This window comes from Lipophrys pholis (assembly GCF_963383615.2).
Source record: "Lipophrys pholis genome assembly, chromosome: 5".
In the NCBI taxonomy this organism is placed as follows: domain Eukaryota; kingdom Metazoa; phylum Chordata; class Actinopteri; order Blenniiformes; family Blenniidae; genus Lipophrys; species Lipophrys pholis.
The window spans coordinates 6,617,468-6,642,454 of NC_137628.1; the positions used below are offsets into that span (position 1 = coordinate 6,617,468).

General features: G+C 40.6%; 1 protein-coding gene across 1 annotated transcript in view; it reads left to right on the forward strand.

Annotated features, from left to right (window-relative positions):
- The first annotated feature begins 1,776 nt into the window (after nt 1–1,776).
- LOC308109509 (neuronal acetylcholine receptor subunit alpha-3-like) overlaps nt 1,777–24,987 on the forward strand; it is a 30,785-nt gene continuing 7,574 nt past the window's right edge. Inside the window, exons 1-6 of the mRNA XM_080463107.1 lie at nt 1,777–2,023; nt 16,230–16,369; nt 18,555–18,599; nt 20,756–20,865; nt 21,863–22,070; nt 23,702–24,313. Coding sequence (XP_080319233.1) covers nt 1,966–2,023; nt 16,230–16,369; nt 18,555–18,599; nt 20,756–20,865; nt 21,863–22,070; nt 23,702–24,313 — 1,173 coding nt within the window. The 5' untranslated portion in view covers nt 1,777–1,965. The remainder of the gene's footprint in view (nt 2,024–16,229; nt 16,370–18,554; nt 18,600–20,755; nt 20,866–21,862; nt 22,071–23,701; nt 24,314–24,987) is intronic.

The following is a 24,987-nucleotide window of genomic DNA, read 5'->3' on the forward strand; positions in this document are numbered from 1 at the left end:
GAAAAGCCGAATTGAACAACCACAGAAGTAATTCTGCAGCAAAACAGCAGGTTGCCATGTTGGCTGACCAGCAGCCACCAAACTGCTAAAGGTAGAGGAAATACTGCTGTTAAATAATAATTTCTCCTCTTTCTCTCTTTCCCTGGCTCGCCTGTATACTCTGTGTGTGTGTGTGTGTGTGTGTGTGTGTGTGTGTGTGTGTGTGTGTGTGTGTGTGTGTGTGTGTGTGTGTGTGTGTGTGTGTGTGTGTGTTGCGCACGTGCATGGATATTACAGTATATTTTTGCCACTTTGTTCATGTAAGAAGTTCACAACTTTGTTTCTAGAAATATTAAAACTGAATTTAGATATAGACTCTGTGTTGAGTCTATATTAATTCCGTGGTTTTCCCTGAATAAATATCCATTACAAGCTTCAGTCTTCAGTAGAAAAACAATGCGATTAATTGCAATTAATTACAGAAAGTTGTGCAATTAATCAGTTAATTTGATAGCACTACGTATTACATTAAAATGTTACATTAGACTAACATTCAGTTAACTAAAATAAATGCAATTCTATAGTGCCAAATGCAACAGTCATTTCAAAGCACTTTTAGGGTGAAAAAACAAGAATTAATGAGAAGCAGAGGAGACAGTAGAAAGGAAAAACTCCCTTTTAACAGGAAGAAACCTGCTGACCCAGACTCAGAGGTGTAAAGTCTTTTAAAACTCAACTCACATTAAAGTGTAAAAAACACCCAACTTTGATAATGGAACATCAATAACCTATTGAGGTAATCGGTGTTGGCACGGTGGTGTACTCTTGTCTCATAACAACAATATTTCTGCTTCGATTCTGGGTTTGGTTGCCTGTTGCATTTTTATTTATTTATTTATCAATCGATTTTAATTGAATCTTATAGTTACTGTTCTCCCAGGAACAAACTTTAACTCCTGAGCCTGTCTCCCGATTGACTGACGGGTCCCCATGGTCCTCACCGAGGCATTGAAGCAACATGCAACGTGCACACAGCCCCGCCCCCCAGCCAGTGTCGGTTCAGCCAGGCATCGCCTCCTCAATTAGCCACTTTGTGTGATGACGTCAAACCAAGCGTGCGAAATGACGGGGCTAAAATTTAATTTAATCTGCGTGATGTGGAGGCTGGAGAACAACAGGCACCTGGGGTGCGCGCGATGCGCGGGTCCGCGCGTCTGAGCGCACAAACTTTCCTCCTCAGCGCAGCGCAGCGCAGCGCATTGCTGCGGTTTAGTGGCTGAGCGCAGACACAGCAACCTGTCAGGCGTTTAATAACACAGCTTGGAGTATAGCAAGATAACTTTACCTCTAACCCATGAAGGCGCTCAGATTTACAAGGAAAACGATGTGTAAACAGGTCCATGTTTCACTTCAGATACTCGCCGTGAAACTAAGCAGCGCTGTCCGTGGTGCTGAAATGGCATTTATAAACGTATTTACGCCCCAGTCTGACATTTTAACATGAACATTTTACAACATGTCTAATCTAGTTTCATTTATAAAAAGAATGTTGTGATTTGCATATTTCTCATTAATGGCTTGAATTGAAACTTGAAAAAACCGTTTTAAAAAAGCCGGAAATTAACACAATGTTTGTAAATACCAGACGCTCCGATTCAGAGTGGTTTGCCTTTTGCCCCCGTTGTTTTAATAGTTGTCGTGATGTGCTGCAGAATCAAATGGCATCTGTTTGGGCTGTTTCCCCTCCCTGTGCGCCTCGTCCGTATGGATGCGCCAGAGGGGAGCTTGTGCGCTCATAGGGGAGGGACGAATGAAGGAAGGAGCGCACCGGCAGTGTGAGACAGGCGGCACCAGGGGAAAGACACGCGTTTTCATTCCGTTACACGATTTTTCTTCCGCTCATTGATTAGTTGCTGCTGTTAAAAAATAAATAAATAAAATTTAAAAAAAAAAGTGGAAAGGAAATCCAAACGACACGGTTGAGAGATGCAGCCAGTTGTGAGGTGGACTTTGCTGCTTCTTCTCGTGGGTTTGAAGGCTCAAGGTAGGTAGGAATTACCTGAGATATAAATCTATATGATGTGGATTTTATGCTCTCGTTGACACGTGGTTTGGGATTTATATGGTTTGGATGGAAAGCGAGGAGACCGTGCGCTTTTGCGCATCAGTGTTGTTCAATTTAGGTATTTTTGTTCATGATTTTACTGAATAATCGTGCTTTCCCCCGAGTTTGTCTTGTTCATTCGGGTGTTTGGAGTAAAAAAAAAAAAAGGTCGCGGAGTTTCTTCCTATTGCACAGAAACACAGAAGTGCTTCAGCTACCCTTTTTCTGCGTGAAAATTACGAAAATCACAAATAAATACTGAGAATGAAGTGTGAGTAATCGATTTCATCCTGTTGTATTAAAGCTTATTTTCTCTCACGGCTTCACAAAGTAGGCCATCAGTGTGAAACGCAGAAGAATGAATTTTGATGAATGCAAATTTTGTTTTGAGGCGTGAGAGTGATTTGACGAAAACAAAACAGATTAGAATTTGTTTACAGCGTCTGTTTCTCTGCTTGCAGCCACTTAGAGAGTGTTTGGAGGCCTGTGCAACATTGCTGACAGAGAGAGATATAACTGAGGGCAGATTGTTTTAGTGACGGCTTGATTGTCTGCAGGCTTATTGATAAGAAACATGGCAGTGTAAGACTTTGGACACATCTGATATCCAGATTTGTTTTTGTTCCTGTCATGGTAGAAATGAAGAAGTTCCTCCTAAACATTCTGCTTCTTCTTGTGTTTCTTCACATGTCATAATGGCTTTAATGTGTTGAAGACTTTTGGGAAGTATAGTCATTTTAACCCTTTATAGGGCACGTTGCTCTTCTCTTTAACTTGCATTTAGTGTTTCACAGTTTTTAGGTTAAAATGGGAGTAAACATAAAAATAACTTGTTATTGGAAGGTTGCACAATTATTTGCCACATCCTATCCATTTAACTCTTGTGTGCTACAATATCATGAAGGAAATGACAATAAATATGATAATAAAGCGTCAATCAGATGATCAGCCTTTCCTGTGATGGAAAGTATGAAGCGTCTTCTCAAGAATCCCATACATGAATCATACAGTAATCACAAATAATTAGTCATATATCCTGGAACTGTCATCAACTTTTTACTAAGATATTTTTAAAAATAGTTTAAAGTTTTCAAAAGGTCAATTCAGCAGAAACCATTAACTTAAGTCAGATCAGAGTAAAGGTGTTTGTTGAAACGAAGGCAGGGGAGTGTATAGAGAGAAAAAAGTCTTCAATGTGAAGGAAGACAGGCCAAAAGAATGGAAAAGGGAAAGAGATAGGAAGGACCTGGCAGGACTGAATGGAAAAACAGGAAAAAGGAAGGAGTCAAGACTGAAGAAAAGGAATTAAGGAAGGAGTCAGGGCGAGGATGAAGGAGGGAGGCTGATGACTATGTGGGTAGGAAGGAGTTGTGATTATTGAAATGCAGCCGGCATCTTAATCACTGACCGCAGCTGAGCAGAGTGCCGAGATGTGACCTGGAGCAACTCTGTGGAAAAGATGCAGGGACGGTAATTATGCCGCGGCATTTCAAAGCATTAACGTAAACATTTGCTCCAAGGGCATAGATAGCAGCTATCTGATTTATGCACGGTGGCAGATCGGCTTTGTTATGGTTTATCAGCTGGTACACACATCCTCTACTATGGACCTCTCTCTCTCTCTCTCTCTCTCTCTCTCTCTCTCTCTCTCTCTCTCTCTCTCTCTCTCTCTCTCTCTCTCTCTTTCTCTCTCTCTCACTCTCGCTCTTTCTTTCTCAGTTTTTGGAGAAATGGACTGGAATCTTGGAAATCAGTCCTACCATCCTGGGTCTTTTTTGATGTTTTTCTTACCTTGAAGGCAGGTGGATGATAAACAGTTAATCAGTTAGGGGTGGGCCTCCTCTGGGGGGCACTAAAGAGCTCTGTGGATGGCAGCAGCTATTTAACAAAGTGATCTGTACATTTTGAGTTTGTGAAACAATTACATAAAGAACTTAGTAAAGGGTAAAACTTTCAACTCCATTAAACACTAAATTGTTGCTAAATATGTTAACAAAATAATGAAGGCTAATTAAAACTGTAGTGTAACAACAGTCACAGACTGTATATAAAGACTTACCAGATTTCAGCCCAATTTCATCTTGATTGGGTCTGACTGGTAATATAGTGCCACAATAACCTTTAAATTTAAACACTTAAAGCTTTTCCTTAAGAGTATATATAAGAAAAATGTCTGTTTTCACTAAACCAAACAATTACTACAGAAAATGACTACAATTTCAACATAAATCCAATAATGATGAATACATCTGGTGGAAAATACTGTGAAATGTCTAAATACTTCTCCTATGCATGTTTTTTTTTTTTAAAACTCACCCTCACAACATGGCTTTGAGGATAGTTTGGTAGCAATGAGGTCGCTAGCTTTCATGGCAGCATCACTCATATCTCAGCTCGGGTCTTGGTGTTTTGTTGTGTCCACTACTCTGAAGAAAATTGTTAAAAAAAATGTTGTTTTCTTTAAAAAAATTTTTTTGAATTTGCTTAGTTGTTTTGCGGCCAGATTGGAAGCGATTGTGGGCCAGTTTTGGCCCACGAGCCTAATATCTGACACCCATGCATTTAACGGCTTGAACAAAGATGTGACTGATATAATCAAAATCATAATTATTTCTGAGGAATTTAATATGTGATCAAGATTGCGTACGTGTGTCTGGTCACATGCTGAAATATAACACGATATAACCAAAACATTCATATCAAAATGTAATAAAAATGATAATTCTCACACCCCATGTGATGGTTATCTAACAAATTCAAATTGAAATACTCTCAAAGTACACTCCAGACTCATACACTTATTAGAAAATAATCTTAAAAATGCCTACACGTTAAGCAAAAAGAAAGCATCAACCTCAAACTAACACATCGAGCCATCACTCGAGTTTAAAGTCACTAGTTGAGGTGCACAGTGTATTTGGGGTTAGTTCTCTCTCTGCTCATAATGACATTACGAGCTTTGGGTTTTCTTTAAGTACTCAAAAGAACGTCCAAAAAACAACCATTTGAAGTAAATGGGATGACTTTAAATCGCCTGTAGGTGTGACTGTGTGTTGACATGTCCAGGAAGTAGCCTACCTTCATGTATGGTCAGCTGGGATTGTCAGGAGATGATCACAGAGTAAAGATAGTAAGAAGTAAAATTACTCTGAGTAAAGCTGCGTGTAGTCAGTCAGTTTGCCCGGTTCACCAGCAGGCTCACACAAAGGGAAAGTAGAGCTCAGACATCAACACTGTAATTTCAGTCAATTAATTACTGGAAAAATATTGTTTTAAGAAAATATAAACACAGAACGTTTCTCGGTGCACCTGAGAAAGTTCCTTTCACTGTCCAACACATCAACAAGTCAGACAACAAAAACAGATGATATTGTGTCCAGTATATCGATTGAAGAAGCGAGTCACAACTCACTGAGTTTATATTTTCACCTGGTTTGTTTTGTGAAAAATGACAGTGGTGGAAAATCTCTGCCAAAATCAACAACAGGCTTCACATCTCATGTTGGCATGGATTTGTGAGGATTGACTCCAAACAATTATTATACCAAGAGGGCATTTGTCAGTGTGCCAGTGAACACATTAGGGCGTGCTGGGTCGTTCCTGAGGCTGCTGACCCCTGACACAGAGTCTGACATGGGTCCTCTTGCTGTAAGGCTGCAGTTCTGTGTGATCACCATGTGCATGTGTTCACATGTGTGTCATTTGGTCTAGAAACAAACATTGAATCCGAGTGCAAACAAAAAATTCCTATTTCAAATTCACTTAAAAACTAAGTTAACACTGAGAGTGTAGATATCGGCCTGGTCAACTAACATCAGATGTTTTTACAATAGCAGGGACTTTGACTCTTTTCTTTGTACGCACTCTGAAAAACAACTGGTTGTTGTTGTGTAAACGGGGCCTAAACCGGCTCAGGAAGACCACTCACTGTAATCCATTGCATCTTTTTCTCTGTATTTGGAAGAATGTTTGTGTCATCTTTGAACATCTCTTGTAGAAAGCATACAGCCATGTTTATTTACGAATTGAAAAACAACTCTGCATTTCTGCACGTTGTATATAAATATCTCCCCTGAACTGCAAACCTTTCCCTGTTTTCCTATTCAGCCACACAGATTGTGGCACATTCAAATGCACATCCTTGATTTCAGCGTTTCCTTTTGTTCAGACCACAAAAAGTTAGTCGGAGGTCCTAATTCTACGTCTGTTTCATGACGATGCCTGATTACTTCACCGGACCACAAACTGCTCTACTTCTCTTCACATCAATATTACTCATGTGAAAACTGACATCACATCTTTAAGTGAGTTATGAGTCTACAGATACATTTTAACAAAGTAAAAAAAAAAAAAAGTGTTTTTTGTATATCTTTTTGTTGTAGCTCTACTTATAACATATATAAAGCCACACAGAGTGTAACAACATATATACATACAGTGTATAATTAGCTTCTGGCAGTTTCACACTGCTGCTCATGTGTTACTTTGGCCTGTAGGTATATTCACAATCCTGTCTCCTGTATCCAAACAGAGGCTGCTCTCCTAATGTATCTGAATGCATGACTGATGATCCAGTCAGTGAACTGTGGCAATGAGGTGTGTGTGTGTGTGTGTGTGTGTGTGTGTGTGTGTGTGTGTGTGTGTGTGTGTGTGTGTGTGTGTGTGTGTGTGTGTGTGTGTGTGTGTGTGTGTGTGTGTGTGTGTGTGTGTGTGTGTGTGTGTGTGTGTGTGTGTGTGTGTGTGTGTGTGTGTGCGTGTGTGCGGTAACAAGGCTTATATCACAGGGACATTTATAGAGCAGAACAGAGAGCAGAGGAGGCGTGGCTCAATACGAACTGAGTCACAGACAAATATGTCGAGGACGCTGACGTCTTTTTCCCCCCCACATCTTCCTGTTTTTTGTGAAATATCTTTGTGAGGGTTCAAAATTTGACCAAAATATCTCATTTGGGAGTGGTATCGCAATTGCGATTCGCTCCAGAACGTCATCTTTGTAAATGAGAATCGGCTGCTGCTCTTTGCTACCCTAACTTGGACAAAGTGTGTATCGAAATGAATCAAACATCCAGTTTTCTTGTTTTTAAATAAGAAAAGCAATGACTGACAAATTGAACAAAGTGGCTACTTATGCAAATGCAGCATTGTTGTTCCAGTTTTCTGTGGGCAGTTTGCATGTTCGTCCTGTGCGTGCAACATGATAATATGATTAGACATAACAGCAGAGCAGCCAAAGGGTTTATGCCTTTAACTCCTGTCTATTTCCTACGACAACGTGTCGAAAACAAATGATCAAAACTCATTTTCCAACTCATGGTTTAAAAATTAAAAGTCACACAATTTACTCAAAGCTCACAATCTCACAACACGTCCGTCATTTCTGTAGTCATTTTAGTATTTGCGTGAATGTCGGACTTTTCCCAATACAATATATTCTATTTACCAGATGTTTGGATTGTTAGAGAAAAATAGCATTTCCTCATAAGTATTACACAGAAGTGAAGTGTTTTTTGAGTTCCAGCTGCATGTTGAAGGTGTAAATCATATAATAAAAATCTACTGTGATCTCTAAGTTGTAGAGCGCAGCGTGAACCGAGGCTTGATGTGGATGAAATTCCAGTTCCTTAATTTAAGCTTTGTCTTGTGTTGTAAAAAGATACTTAATTAAATGAACTTCTTAATGATATTTCAATACTTTGTCGCATTAAAACAAACACACATATTTGGAGTTGTATTTATTTATAGATGAGAACGTAGTTATTTCCTTGCCTGGCCCACTTCAGGTCAGGTTGAGCAGTACGTGGCCCCTGAAGTAAACACAGTTTGCTTGTCTCACAGTGAGGTTGTCGTTGGTTTGATTCTGGATCTCTGGGGCCTTTCTGCGTGGAGTTTGCATGTTGTCCTTGTTCATGCCATGTTTGAATCCCGGTATTCAGTTTCTTCCACCGACAGTCCAAGGGCATGCATTTGGTCCTGGAGATGTGTCCAGAGTGTGACCAGAGCCAAATGATTGACCTTTAGCTGTGAGCCTCCAGCCTCTCTGCTGCTATATAACATGGATGAATGGATAAATAGTTTATTATCTCAACACAGATTTCACTTTCCCCACCACTCTCTCTGGGTGGTTCAAGGTGAAAGAGACATTTCCCCCAACCTTTACGAAGGGCATATATTCTCTTCAGGGTCTTATTTATATCTAATAGGGACAAACTGTACGTTTCCAAATGAAAGAAAGCCACCTCTGAGATTTCCAACTACAAAGGCTGAGTGATTCTCTTATGAAATGTATTCAAATTCATGTAACCCAGTTTTTGGTGAGGGAGCCTTCAGGGACATTTCTACCAGATCTGCTCATTCTGAAGGTGAAAAAACTTGGCAACATTCGAACTTACAAAGAAATGTGAATGGCTCACAGATTTCGAGATATCAAGATATCAAATCTGGACCAATATCAAGATTATATGAAAACAAAACAAAAAAAAGACTGACAGAATGGAAAGGACTAAACAAAGAAGAAGGTTTTGTGGGTTTCTGCAGAGTTCTGTTAAGGTGAAAAAGACACACACACACACACACACACACACACACACACACACACACACACACACACACACACACACACACACACACACACACACACACACACACACACACACACACACACACACACACACACACACACACACACACACACACAATCTGCTCTGGCCCTTTGCACCTGTCTCTCAGTTCTTTCAGGCACCTTCTCACTCACAAACCTCTCAGGTTCTCAACTTTATCTTCTTCACTTTTATCTGCCCCCCCCCCTCTCTCTCTCTCTCTCTCTCTCTCTCTCTCTATCTCTCTCACACACACACACACACACTCTCATTCTCACACACACACTCACATGCTCTCTTTCCCCCATTCTCTTTCTCTCCCACAATCTCCCTCTCTCATTCTCTCTCTCTCTCTCTCTAAGTTTTACGACATAAAGAAAACAAGCGGCTGATTTTAGCTCATCACAAATCATCCCCGCTTGTTTACTATACAAGCATCGTACATATGAACACGTTTCCTCTTTCATCTCTCTCTCTATTTCTCGGTTTCTCGCTCGCCTTTAAAAGCATTTGTATGCTCCGGGGAGATTGAAGGCTAAATGACTCTCTCTCTCACACCAGCTTCTCACAGCCCATAAAATGTTCTCTTCTCCTCCATCACTCATTATCTGTCCTCCTCTTCATCTCCTCCTACTTTTCCAACTTTCCCACTCGATTCCCCGCACAGTGCTCTTCACCCTCATCCCCCCCCCCCCCCCCCTTTACAGTTTGTGAGCTGACCTCCACACCTCATGTCTTGGGTGCATTAAATATCTCACGGGATGTGTTTTTGATGAAGCTCGCTGTCTAAGTGAGTTTTGACAGATTCTGCACATTGAGTTGAATTATTGATACCGAGCTTTCGAGTACATTGGGAGCACAAGCTGCTGGCCGCACTGTATTTCTCTTTCCTCTGTTGACATCTCCATCTCCTAACCAGAGGAAAGGTTAATTAAAGATGAAGAAAAGTAGTAACTAGTAGAGATGTTTTTGGAAAGAAAATGACTTACTATTTCATAGTGGGATCAAAAAGTGATGTTAAATACAAATGCTTTTACCTCAATATAATACCCTCATGTTTTACCAATTTGATGGCACTTTGGACCTAAAGGAATAAATTATATGTAACCTGACAGAGGACCAAATAAATTCCAAATGCAAGATAAAATTTGATTCTCTGAATGAAGAGAATAAATCATTCATAATATCATTAGATGGATTCATGTATCGAAACTGTTTTCAGTCAAAACCCATATAGATAATTATTTGGTCCATATATTATTAGTTACTTTCTTTTGTACAATACAAAATATATGCTTATGTTGCCGTGATAAATTACTTGCGCTCATTAATAAAGTCAATCATCATCGGAGGAAAATGCTCTATAATCTGATGCTGATGTAAATCATAGTCGAACATCATTTACATGGACGTCAGTAGTCTTTTCCACATCAAAGGAGTTTAATGAAATAGTAACCATTAAGATAACAACTGAGAGAATTAGCCCGCTGATTCATGTGAGCAATCAATCAAAGAGAGAGAGAGAGAGAAACTGAACTTTAGTTCACAAAATAAATTCATCTCCACAAATACTTTAAATTAGACTTTTATTTTGACAAGCGCACAGTCCTAATTTCCTCTTTTCAGTAATTTATTTTTAACCCTTTATACCATGTAATGTCTTAATCCCATGATGAAAGAAGCCAATAACAGCTGGTGGGGGAGACTGGAGGGCTAATAATTGGATGCGTGGAGGAGAGTGAAGGGGCATAAATATGATAAATCCAGATGAAAGTGGTTTGAACCTGTAGCTCATTTTCTGTCATAATTGGTTCTTTTATGATTCTCAACATGAAATACATCTGACCATATCGAACTGTGCATATGTGCACGAGCACGTGTGTGTGTGTGTGTGTCTATGTGTGCGTCTGAGTGTGTGAGTGAGGATCCTGTTGTGATCAAAGAGCGCCGGTTTAGTCGCTGGATGTGGAAGTGGAGAACTGCTCTGCTTTCGTAATTACACTAACAAGTTGATGAAGCACCATGACAGTACGTTTTAGTCCTTCTAATTTTTCCTCCTCCATGTTTTGATATTTCAAATCAAATTACCTTTTTTTTTTTTTTTTTTTTTTTTTAGTTCTTCCTCATTCTTTTCCGTTTTATTCTTCGCCAATGTGGTCCAGCTACTCTACAGCTGTCAACAATGTGTTGATCAGATGTAAAATGTTCCCTTTAAACGCCGTTTAGCATAGCGGTTAGCACACGCTAAGCAGATAAAAAGCCATGAAGAAGTGTGGATTCACGTAATCTTCTGAGTGACATCTTAAGAAGGCTTTGCATCCAGCCTCTCCTCTTGATTTTTTGTGGGTTTTTTTTATTTTTTTTTTAAATGGCTCTTTCTCTCAGGAGGCCTGTCATCAAGAGTTCAACACCAGCTGAGCTTCTGGTGTCATTGTTGTCTCCATGAAAAGGGGCTGAATCTTCAGCCTTTGAGGACGGGATCTTGATATAATAGGGTCAGGCGTGTTTCATCATTAGGATTTCAAGGCCTTCGCTGAATAAATCCGTATTAATTAAAAGATTCCTCTGTCATCCAAACTCATTTTTTCCACTCAAATGAGGAAACAATTCAGGCCGCCTTGAGGCGAAATCTTCTGGTTCCTTTGAGGTGACACCAGTTTATTCTTTGTCTAGTTTTTATGCTGTTTCTCTTTCTCTCGTACCACGGATCTCTTCTCCTTCATCCACCGACTTTCAGCGCTGCCCTGCAGAGAAGCATGTATCGATCTGGGTATTTATAGCGGGGTTATGGGAAATGAGCGGGTCTTTCCAAGTGACAACTGCGGGAGCACCGGGGGTTCCTGAAGGCGAAGGAGTGGGTGATTCGTCTGCAGACTGCAGGAGCGATAACTGATGTGAGTCATTTGGATTGGAGGCAGTGAATGTTGAGGGGAACTGTGAGTCCTTCGCTTTGATATGGTTCACTTTGAAAACTGGAGCGGCTCTCAAACAGAGACTGGTTTAGTCTCCTAACAAGTGCAATTCCACTTTCATTGAGCATACATTATAATGAAAATAATGTATTTATACCCGCACATATTCCACTTATAAAATTGTGATATATTCATTTAAAAATATATTCGCGTGTAGCTCATTCACGTTCGGTGACATATAAGTTGGAAGTTGGAATACAGCAGTGGGGGAAAAGAAACTTGAAGGACCGGTCGCTCATCCCACTCCGCACCACACTATTTTTTTGTCAGAGCTAAAAACTTTGAGCACTTTATCTCCCGTCTTCAGGCTACAGTCTGTAACTCCTCTGCACAGTGTTAAAATAGCTTGCTGGGCATTTTCTGACGAGGTAGACTGATATTCCACCCAAGGCCTTTCAGGTTCCTTCCTGGAGAGTTGGTAAACAGCTCTCTGGATCCAGAGAGCTGCGATCCTGACAAACACAAACCCAAATATAGGTAAATGATGAAGAATTGTAAGGATGAAGTCCCACTGCTGCCAACACAGATGAGCTATATTTATCATTATTCTGCAGAAGAGAGGAGAACATGCTCGTCACTGTGATTCATTTTAATTTCCAGATTACATTTTTATTTTGAGTTTAAATTAGATTCTATTCTCGGATGTCTTGGATATGGTAATACCTGTCCGCAAAACTAGCTTTGCAGACAGAATTACCTCGAGGGCTTTTAAAGAGATACACCCCAAAGCTTATTTTCTCTCTGTGATGAACTGCACTCATACTTGATTCATTAATGGATTCAGGTCTCTTTGGTGGTTTCACTACAGTGGAAAAGGCTTAGATGCTTCCACAGCTTAGGTGCTTCACTGTAAGATCCTCAAAGCTCAGAATCTGCTTTCAGCCTTGACCTTAAGGCTCATCCAACCCAACCCAGTTAAATGCAAACAAATGTTGCCGAGGCAACAATGCACATTCATGCCAGCGCGGCTCTTCAGGCATTGTGATGACACAGGGTTGAAACTCGAGATGCGAAACCTGAGATCAAGTTGTTGCAAAAAGGAGGAAAACATGTATTATAGTTGTTGCTGCTGATGATAGAACCAACGGAATGGAAATGGAGTCAGTCAGTGAGTTTATGTGTGAAACAGCTCAGGACCTTTCGTTGTTTCTGTTTTGTTAAATTTTTTGTGGGCACACCTTCCTCCTACAGTCCAAATACATACATCTGAGAGTAACTGGTCACTGTAAATGAACTTATTTGTGAATGTGCATGTAAATACTTGTCTCCATATGTTAGCTCTGTAATATACCGCACAGTGTGTACACAGGTTTTCTTCCACACCCTGTTGAGATGTGAAAACATATCTAAAACATAAAATATAAATGTCCTCTTCTATATTTTCAAAAATAACATTGTTTGGATCAGATCATATTGAAAAACTTGAATAAAAACCTTATTAAGAACTACTGTGAGCATGCCAAACCAACAGGTGGCAGTATAGCGAGAAACTTAAAGCTCCACCACAGAAGAAAGTATTTGTGATTGCAAATGCACCCAAGCCAAAAGGCTTTTGCACAAATGTAAACACAAGCACCACTTTAACAGCATCTATTGTCATCACAGCAGCCAAACTGTAAACACAGGTCGCACACATATGATGCTGATGGCGTTTCCGTCACATATTGTGACGTTAAACTCCATCTCCCTTTGAGTGTCGACATGCAATTGTAAAGCCCGGGTTTTAAGATATGACCATTTGTAACTTTGTTTATATGTAAACAAAAGGCCCAGACACATTGATCTATCACAGTTTTTGTATACGTGTAAACAGGCACTTGGATGTTTGGTCTTTTAATTGCTGTCTGTGTTCTTTTGCTCTACCCTCGTGACATCATCTGCCATCCTCCTTCCAGGATCACTTTTGACTGTTGTCTGGTGTGTCTCTTCAGCCTCACAGTGTATTTAAGCCCTCAGTCTCTCCTCTGTGTTGGTTGTCGGTTTTCTTCCTGCTGTATTTCCCTGTTGGTATTTTTAAGTCAGTATCATCAATAAGTTCGACAATGGTTGTGTGTTTGGGTGCTCTTTAAACACAGTGTATCTATGGTAAACTTTTACTGCATTCGGATTGTTCATTTTAAAGACGTTGCAAGGCCATGAGCGCTGTACCCTACTGCACATGGACATTACAGGTCCAGTACGTTTTCCTGCACATGCATGAGTAGATCAACAAGGCTGATCCCACAATAATGCTTGTGCTGCTCACGGTTTTCAATTTTACAGCATTTCTCGAGCAGAGTAAATTGACTACATCATCATCTGGATCACATGTAAAGATGAATTGGACAATATATTGGCATATTGATTCGCTGTGGAAATCAGAGGTTTGAGATGTTTGTGAATGGCCAGTACTTGTCCGATGTCTTCCATCGCATGCAGTCCTTCAGTGGGATCAACCTGCGCGAGACAAAATTCAACATGCAGATCGTCCACACCCACTTCTATTAATAACACAAAAAAGATGCACTTCTTACATGCACCAGATTTTCAATAGGCTGAAGAGAAGCTTGAATATTTACTTCATGCATGCGTGTGACACAGCACTAACTAGTGGCCTGGCTTTCAAACTAAGACTTTTTCAGCCATTCTGTGTGTACTGTTTTGGATGTCTGTTTATCCTCCAACAGGGTTTTGGAGTCACTGGAAATGCAACTTTTTGAAGGTGCGTCTCTGTGTAGACATGCTGCTACCACAGCCTCTGCACCACGGCCGTCGTAAATGATACGTCCGCACATGCTTGAGTAGATGGACAATAACAAACATGGTGGTCTCCAGAGCGTCATGACTCCCAGTCCGTATTCTTCTGGGACTTGGTAGTTTTATAGTTGACAGTCACTAATAACAATCCAACTCGGTTGTTTGTCCAGGCGAATGTCTGTGAACTCCATTTGTTAATGTTTATAAGGTGTTTTTATCGTTCTCTGCCAGTATGTGTTTGGTTTCATTACAGAAAAAACAACAGCGCCCATCAGCGGCCCAACATGCTAACATAATTTCTGCCATTTCCTTGTAAACATATCGTTTTCAAAGTGTTGCTGTGTCAGCGTGAAACTTTTCTGAAAGAAAAATGAAAAAATGATTTGTTTTCATTTAAAACGTTGTTGTGTGATAGGAGCCTCTTTGGGTAAATCAGGTTGAAGATGGATGATTATCTGATTTCTTAAACACATGATTTTTTTCATGATTAAGTTGAGTTTAGTTTGATTGTTTTCAGTTTGGGCTGTGTGGTGGTGCAGTGTACACGCTGAAGCCCCAGTTGAAGAACAGTCTGTGTCGAGGTTGAACGTTCTTCCTGTGTGTTTGCATGTCTGATCAGACCACAGGAGACCAGACCAGAAACATGGTGATTTATGCAGTTTTACTTTTCTGTGTGTGTGCGCAAGCGAGGAGTGATTAACTGTTCCCAATAGGCCGCTGCAATCTCTGATGAAAACAACCAACTACTCCCACTGGGCTCCTCCACATTCAAAGTTGACTTACTGAAAACTCGGTGCCTTATTTTAAATCTCTGCACCTGCGTAGAGTCAAACTGAAGACCCCAGTGCAAAGCTACAGAAACAGTCTCTCTGCTTCTCTCTGTAGAGTCAGCAAACCGCCGCCGATGTTTCCCTCAACACTTGCAGGATTATTTATGTCAATGTCCCTCTTTTCTTTTTTTTTTTGTGAGTTTGTTTCAGTTTGCAGGGTGCAGAGATAATAATCGTGATAGCACGGTTCTGTCTTGTCAACACTATTAAACCACCACGACCAAACAAGCTCCAGTTTAATCTGATGTAAACAAACTTTTGTTTTCTCTGCTTTCTAACTCAACAAATCCCCTTCAGGTCTGATCCACTAATCTACAGTGATCAACAAACATCAGGTTGTTGGTGGGACGCATGTAAATAAAGCTCGAGCGGTCAGGTTGTGACGTGAACACACAGTGTGAGCACATCAGTAAATAATCCGTTTTATCGTTGAGTTGCAGATCAACTACAATACTAGTGGAAATAGAACAGTGCTTTGATTGACATGGCCTTCTCAAGCACAACTTCTGGGTCCATAGTGCTGACATTACATGTCGCAAGAGAAGTTTGGTTGAATTTTAGTGTTCTTCAGTGTGACGACTCAGCATGTCCCAAACACACATTTCAGAAGTCATTTCGTGTCACAGATTTGTTTAAAGTAGACCCTGATTATTCAAGAGTTTTCATCTAAAAAGACTTTTCTTTAGGCCATTCATCTAATTTCATGAAATATTAATCACCCAGATTTAAGAGACTGGTTGATGTGCTGTTGCATCAAAACTGGAAAAAGCTTACATCCGTCCGTTCCTCTCAGTTCCTCCTTAAAGTTGTGTGTAACGTGACTTGAGTTGATCAGAACTGGCGTGGAGGATTGTGAGTGATAGCTGTGATTGATCAATATCAGCCTCTTAGAAACCCATGATGGCTCAAGTAATCAACCCTCATTTTTCTTTCATTCTCTTCCGATGTCACATTCATTTAGCCGCTCACTGATTCCTCTCTCTCTCTCTTTTTTTTGTCCCCTTTTCTTCAGATTGCTTCTCATCCAAAGCTGAGGATCGTCTATTCAGGAAACTCTTTAGACGATATAACCAGTTCATCAGACCTGTGGAAAATGTCTCTGACCCCGTCACCGTGGAGTTCGAGGTCTCCATCTCGCAGCTCGTCAAAGTTGTAAGCTTTGCATCGCCCACTGACACACATACAGAACTAGAAGACTCATTTCAGCGTTGTGTCCAAGGTGTTTTCAGTATAGTTTGCAGTTTTCATTTCCCTATAACTTGTTTTATAAGCGGAGTGTGATTTGCTTGCATTGATGGGAGGAATATACCCCTCCTCTGGCTTATGCATCCCTCCCATCTGCTTAATTATTCCTACCACACAGTAGATAGAATTTCTCTCCTGTCTACCAACTAGACCAAAACGTCAGACACATATTCTTCAACTCTAAATAAAGCAGAGGTGACGTTTTCCATCAGAGTTGCAAAATGCCTTAAAGGTTTGTAACCTTTTTTCAGTGGTCATGCATAAAAATATACGTATATACATGCACAGACGCCCATAGTACACACTTCTTCAATGGCGGCCTCCAAAATGCCATGACTCCCAGTCCATATCCTCCTACATGGTAGTTTTATAGTTGACTGTCACCGTAACAACAGTCTAACTTGTTTGTCTGTCTATATGAATGTCCCTGTACTCCTATTCTTAATGTTCATAGCGTATTGTTCTCTGTGTGCACGTGTGTGTTTTTATTATGAAAACAACAGCAGCCACCAGTGGCCCTCCATACTAATTACATTGTTACCTCCGCTAAGGGGGTTATACAATCCTCGTTTATTTGTCTGTCCGTCAGCAAGATATCTCAAAAGCTCATGAGCAGATCTTCATAAAAATTGGTACACATGTGCATTTTGATCAAAGGAGGAATCCATTATATTTTGGTGGTGATATGGATGCAAATAATTGTTACAATAGAAAACCTTCATTTTGCAATATATTGTTTTTATCTTGTGTTGTTTCAAATGTTGAAATAAAATCATGCGATCACCAAATTACATAAATGAATAAAGGCAGTTGATCTGAATGTGGAATATGTGTCATTTCCCTGTGTCCATGTATACCCTTGGCGGAGGTCAGAAATCTCTGATTGCACTTGTTTCCAGTGTTTCTACCATTTCTGTGTAAGCCAACATCGTTTTCAAAGTGTCGCCATGTAAACACAGAACTTTTCTGAAATGAAGTATTTCACTTGAAACATTGTCGTGCAAACCTTATTTTGTTATGTTAACTTTTAAAGCATTGTGTTTTACTGGATCTAATAGGACTTTGTCCTCTATCGACTTACTGCTATATGATTTCCTTGCATTTTTATTCTACCCTCCCATCTGTCCTTTCATCGAAATCTGTTTAGGAACAAACGTGATCATGGGGGAAAAAAAGCGTTTCACTTATAGCCTCCTGTCAGCAATTTCTATATAGGCTCCATACGAACAACAACGAGCCATTTTCATGGTATGTCCTACCTTTGAAATATGAAAGCCAAAAGATAAGCCGAGGATTGAGAGAAGTGAAAGCGGAAAGTGAATACCGTCTTTATTTAGTCTGTTCAATTTCACGGATTCAGAAAATGTCACACAGTGTTGTTATACACTGCTGTTTTGCCTTGCCTGTGTTAAGTTTAATGCTGGCAGAGCGGAGGGGGAGCAGCACCCCCCCCCCCTGAAAAGAGGTTTTCAGCTCAGAATGGAAATCCTCAGATTAAGAGAAAATTGCCTGCAGGAGCCTTTTTCAGACCGGCCTGATATGTAGCTCTATCTGCTTGCTCGGCAAGGTGAGATTAATCTAAAGGTGAGTGTGTGGCTGAATGAGTGTGTGTGTGTGTGTGTGTGTGTGTGTGTGTGTGTGTGTGTGTGTGTGTGTGTGTGTGTGTGTGTGTGTGTGTGTGTGTGTGTGTGTGTGTGTGTGTGTGTGTGTGTGTGTGTGTGTGTGTGTGTCCACACGTTTTCATATGCGTGTGTTTTTGCACAGGATGTGGTTCATGCAGCTCATGTTAAAACGTTGAAGAGGGGTCATGCAGACGGGTGCAGAGGAATCGACATGCGTAACCTTTCCATCTATTATTGACACGCTTGCAGTCGACCTTTTCTGTCACTCACCTCGCGTTGGAGAGGACAAAGATTAGACAAGAATTTCCATTTCTTTAGAAACCTACATGGGCTCTTGTAAAACTCCATTCTTTGCACGCACCTCTTTGATTTCCCTGACCGGCTACATGTCGTTTTCCAGATGCATTAGCTCAGGACTGCCCAGGCTTCTCCCAGCTAACAGGCTGTTTACCTGCTTTATGTCTCTGCAGGATGAAGTGAATCAAATCATGGAAACAAATCTGTGGCTCCGGCATGTAAGTACGCATGTGAATACGTGCATCGACTCACAGCATGAATTCACACTTTGATTGGCCTTGAAGGCTGCGGAGATGGAGGTAAACAAGGACCGAAGGAAGGTCATGTCTTGGCACATATCTATACATATAAAGCAGCCATCAGAATGGGATGCCACCGTTTCTTCCTCTCCACCTCCGTCTCATGAATGCAATGCCTATGTCACTTAAATGATAAACACAGTTGTGGAGGGAGAGGAAAACAAGGAGGTTTCCAAATGCAATCAGCTTGTGATCAATGTTCGCATTATTGTTAGTCACACTCCGACTCTCAGCAGATCTATAACCACAGACACTGAACTCCTGACCTCACAATGCAAGCCTTTCACCCAAATAACACTTCGTCTCTGTCCTGCGAAACCTTGGATTTCTATTTTTCCTTCTCTCAATTTGTATTTTCACTTCAAAAAAAGACTTCAATCAATTTTAAAGTCAGACATAATTGCTGCACGTGGCCAAATGTGATGCCTGAGCGCTCCAATGAAAACACATTAAAAGGCCTGCGTATGCTGATGTTATTTGTCGTCTGTGAAGGCTGAGATGTTTATTTATAACTAGGCATCGCTAATGAGAAGCTGTGTCAACACTGGAGTCGCTGATAAAGACTTTGGATCACCGCCGGTGGGTTTACAGTCAAAGTCGTTTCAGAAAAACCCCCCTCGATGAATTTATCACCACTGCTCTGCAGCACCGCTGCAGGGGGGCGTTTATACAGTCGCTTCAATGTTAAGTGTTTCTAAAACTGTTCACTCCATAGTCCTTGAAACCAAGCTCTGATGACTTCCAAATCAGGGATTAGAAAACTTAATTTTAATTTGTGTTACAGTGCGTAATTGTCTTTCGTGGAATAAACAGGGAATTTTATCTCAGCATATTGTCACCACCACATCTCTGATCTCTTCACATAACAATAATACATGTTTTTATCCATCGTATTCCTTCTCCGCACTTTAACCTAAATCTACATCTGTGAGTTCTGTCATCTGTGTGGGTTTTTTCTTTTTGTTGTCTAAAGTCTTCTTTTATCTCACAGAAATAGAAGTGCGGCTCAGAAATTCAAGGAGACTGTTTAAAAATATGCAAAGGACTGAAAGAGGATCGTTTTATGATCCAAAGCATCAAACTCTGAAGGGAAATGAGGGGTCGTGTGTGTGTAACATGATATATTTGGATGGATATATGTAGTTTTTCTTTATCGTTTTTTTTTTTTTTTTTTAAATCAACATGTCATCACAAGTGCATTTATTTCAATGTTCACTCTAATGGAACAAATATCTTAAAATATATCAAGTATTATTGTTTTCATGACAATATGTCATATTGTTTTTTACAGACACTCTTCGGGTTTACTGTTATACTTTGGGGTGAAGAAATTAGACAGTTTGCCAATAACTAAATAAATGAAATATGTTTCTTGATGAGAGTTATTTTAGAAACCATGTTTCCCTTCATTCCTCCCCATTCTCTGCAGACCTAGAAAGTCGCTTATGTAAACTGGATTGTGACGCTCTGTCTTGATCGTTAGTTTCGGTGACAGTATTGGTTCCTGCTGATAATAAGCTGCACACCTGAAGCCACCCAGTCATAATGTAAACTCCCTGGATAGATAAATGGAAAAGCCAGCGTAGCATGAAGTGGTTAATTAAACAGCTCCCAGGTTTTAACTGGTTATTAATCCACCTCGCTAATGAACGGATTCATCTTGAATGACATGCAAATAGCCAGGACTAATGGTCCTACGGCTCATGAAACGTTACCTGCAGACACACTGACGGAATAACAAGTGGACGCTCTCATCCCGGCTTATTTACACGTATGATCCTTTCCTCTGAGGACTGCTCCTCAAAGCTTAAGACTCCATCAAGGAAAAGCTGCCTCAGAAAGAACATTTCCATTAGAAGTGTGCACGGAATCAAATGGAACTTGAGTATCTGCCCATAAACATGAGATTTGTGCTTCCCTTAATATCCTTATTTGGCACTACAGTAATACATCAAAGGAAGTTCTGCCTGCAGAATGAATATGTTTTCCCATGAAGGAGGGCGTCTCCGGTGACTAATACTGTCTGCAGTGTACAATACAAAGCGTAAAGCAGATGTTTTCCTCTCCTCCTTAAGATCTGGAACGACTACAAGCTGCGATGGATGCCGGCAGAGTTTGACGGGATCGAGTTCATCAGAGTCCCGTCGAACAAGATCTGGAGACCCGACATTGTTCTCTACAACAAGTGAGGCTTCTGGACGTCACCGCGGCAGCGCTTCATTAGCAGTTAGGGACATAATTATGATTTGACAACAAGAAAAATAATGGAACTGCAGAGCAAGTTTGAAGCTCCACAAACAGAACAATGAGGAAAAGACTAAACAACAATACAGAAAGTGAAGGTGTCATGCAGCCTCAAAGGTCCTTTAGAAAATATCAGGTTAGATGTTTGTGCATAAGACGATGTGAAACACCAGCTAATGTGCTAATGTGCACCAGCTTGTGCACTTTTTAGCTCACTGGCCTGCAATGAATGTGTTTTGACTGAGTCTATATTCTATAAAGATTCAGCCCACAAGCATCTCCACAATGCAAAAGTCACAATTCAAATATGACAACGCGGACACAAAAGCCACAAAATGAGTGAGTGACATCAGGACGGTTTTTGCTGTGTAACATGTCTCCATGTAATAACAAGAGTAACACATTTCTCTAACGTCACTAGTTTCTAGTGGGGACGTGCTACTATATAACTACCATTCAAATTCACAGCAAAATCCCCAAAATGTATGTCAAATGAGAGTCCTAACAAGTTTTTTGAAAACTGTTGACTGTTTGTCATATTTGGTGAGATTTATGTAAAAATGTTACATCCTTTAAATCACAAACGCCTTTTATACCTTCAGCTTCTACAATGCGCAACAAACAATAATCTAATTAACATGAATACGGCGGTGTGATGGCTTATTTTTCAGAGTTCAGACTTACAATAGTGGCTCATAATGGTAATCACATGCAATTGTGTGTCTCACATTTGCACATAATGCGGCTTCTTTCTCCTTTGGATTTTACTCCTAATGCCATCTTTTCTTCTATCTGCTCCCTCCTTTCCTCTGCCTCCATTAAATCTTCTCCACTCATTGACATCTGTGTCTTCCTCTAAACTCTGTGTCCTTTTCCAATCACACGTGTCTTCTCGTACCTTCTCCGACTGATTAACCATGCCCACGCCTCATATCCAGCGCTGTTGGCGATTTCCTGGTGGAGGATAAGACCAAGGCCTTGCTAAAGTTTGACGGTACCATCACCTGGATCCCTCCAGCCATTTTCAAATCCTCCTGCCCAATGGACATCACCTACTTCCCCTTTGACTACCAAAACTGCTCCATGAAGTTTGGCTCCTGGACTTATGACAAGGCCAAGATTGACCTGGTACTCATTGGGTCTAAGGTCAGTGTTTATTACTGTGTTGGATAACATGCTCATTTTTGGCATGATTTTTCCCAGCTGTGAATCACAATTATATATATTTATTAACACCCTATACTCCTCTCTGAATGTTTGTGCAAACAGTCAAAGCCCTAAGTAGGTGTAACATTAGATAAAATAATCCAGACATGATGTGATTGCCAAATATTTGTCATACTGTCATAAACACTGTCACCTCGTTTTAAAGACGTGAGTCTGATTTTTCTTTATCAGAAACACACAGCTCATAAGTTGGGATGTTTCACCCTCTGCTGCTTCAGGTTTAATCTCTCTTTTGTCTAGTTCTTTCTCAGGCAGCTTTATCAGAGCGTGATTCTCCATCACTTTGATCTTTCATCACTGTTACGTTTCAACATAAATCCACCAGAAAAAAACAACATATTGGATGAGTTATAATTCCTCCAAAGGTGGGGAGATATTAAAAATTGTTTTTAATACCTAAAAATAAATAAATAATCAACCATCCAGCCTGCCAGCCACACTCAATGCCAGAGACATGATTGGTATAAATTCATAGTTTATGTTTTAATTCTGATCTTTTTATATCTATTAAATCATATATCACGAAAATAACCAACGCAACCATTTTTTATTCACTAAAACAAAGAACTGTCAAATAAGTATTGACACTTTAGCATATTTTTCAAGTATCTGTACTCAAGTATTTATTTTTCTGATGACTTTTTTCATTTTACACTGAAGTTACACAGAAGCAATGAAAGAATCTAATAAGAGTTATCAACAGTGATCAAGTTACATTCCTAACATCCCTTTCGTCCCAAATCAAAGTTTTGAATGGAGTTCAGTTTTATATAGATACCAGCGAGGGTGTTACCTGCTTTTGTTATATGGAATATAATGTATTTACATGTCATTGCTCATGTCCTCTTCTCTCACAGTAGCAGTGTTTCAGAAAATTTGCTTTTTCCACCATTTCCATGGAAACAGTCAGAGCATTTTCTAAAAGTTCCACCTCAGGAGCCCTTTTCAAAAAGTTGCTTTTTCAATGGCTCCGAGCACCGTTGCCGTGCAAACAGACACCCAAAACGTAACGAAATGTTTTCAATTTCACGTGAAAATGTGGTTTCAGTGCAGCTTTGATGCTGGTGTTATGTCACTGACCTCTGAGCTCAGATCTCAGTGTTGTGTTTACGTTCTTACTAAAAGTGATTGAATTACAAAGTCAATGAAAAGTAATTTAATACCTTGCCAGGCTGCACCAGCCTCTCTGATGGGCTGGTTTAAGCCTGTGTGCCCTGTGCTTCACAACCCTTCATCAAACAAGCCCTCTCAAAAGAAATGTGCCGTTTCAACTTTTTGTTTTAACTGTATTTGCATATTCCTCAACATTATGCTCTCAACTTCTCCACAGACCATGCCAGCTGATTATTAACCGCAAACTAGTGCCCTCTTTCGGGTGTAGGTATAAAATCCAGGTGAATATCAGTTTTAACAGTTTCTGTCTCCTTAAAAAGGAATGAAACCTAAAGCTATAGTGAGCTGATTGGCAAGACCCTTTCAGAAATGGCTGGTTGACAGTTTCTCTGTCACCAAATCATTACATGATTGTAAGCGCTTCGTCTGTCTCCTAGGTGAACCTCAAAGACTTCTGGGAGAGTGGCGAGTGGGAAATCATTGACGCCCCAGGCTACAAACATGATATCAAGTACAACTGCTGCGAGGAGATCTACCCGGACATCACCTACTCCTTTTACATCCGACGCCTGCCACTCTTCTACACCATCAACCTCATCATCCCCTGCCTCCTCATCTCTTTCCTCACAGTGCTGGTTTTCTATCTCCCATCTGACTGTGGAGAGAAGGTCACGCTCTGTATCTCCGTCCTGCTCTCCCTCACTGTGTTCCTGCTCGTTATCACCGAGACCATCCCCTCCACATCGCTGGTCATCCCGCTCATTGGAGAGTACCTGCTCTTCACAATGATCTTCGTCACGCTCAGCATTGTCATCACTGTCTTTGTGCTGAATGTACACTACCGCACGCCGATGACCCACACGATGCCGGGTTGGGTGCGCTCGGTGTTTCTTAAAGTGTTGCCGAGGATTATGTTGATGCGGAGACCGATTGATGAGGACAGCAAGGCTGGGGGGTTGGACAGCAGTGGGGAGGCAGGAGGAGCTGGAGGGGGAGGAGGAGGCGGAGGAGGAAAAGGAGGGAGGAAACGGAAGAATAGCTTGATGCAGGTAAGTACTACTTATCTCAAAATCCATTGATCAGCAATAACATTAGTACCATTTGACACACATTTAGAAACCAGCAGATTTTGTAAGGTTTGCGTGTTGTGTGGTTGACCTCCACGAGATCCCCTGCATCAGACAAACATTGGCTGCTCATGGCCTTGCAGATGCACTGAGCCAGCACTACTTATAGAATCTTATTAAATTTCACAAAATCCTTATGTTCAATCATTTCTTTCTGGCTTCCATCACATAAACTTTCAATACAAAGTGATACTACTGCATGGCCCACCGACTTACTGGTATGTGAAATTCGAAAAGATTTTCAATGTCATTCACTTCACCTGTCAGTGGTCATAATGTTATGGCCAATTGATTTTAGCATGGCTCCAATCCTTGTCATAAATAAACTTGCACTGTAAATGTCAGAAAGCTTGATCATCTTAGAGTAGCGATGTCGTAACAACCAGACATCAGGTAACTGGCAGCCCGAAGCTGATTTATTCGCGGCCCTCGCAATGATTTCCAAATGAAGCTCTTTCAATAAACCAAGTGCATCTGCAACCCTCAGCTCGCTCTGTTTACGTGACAATGGTGCTCTGAGCCATCGAAAACACAACTTACCCATGGTGGAACTTTTCAAAAATTCTCTGAGTGCATCGTCGTGGAGATGAGTGAAT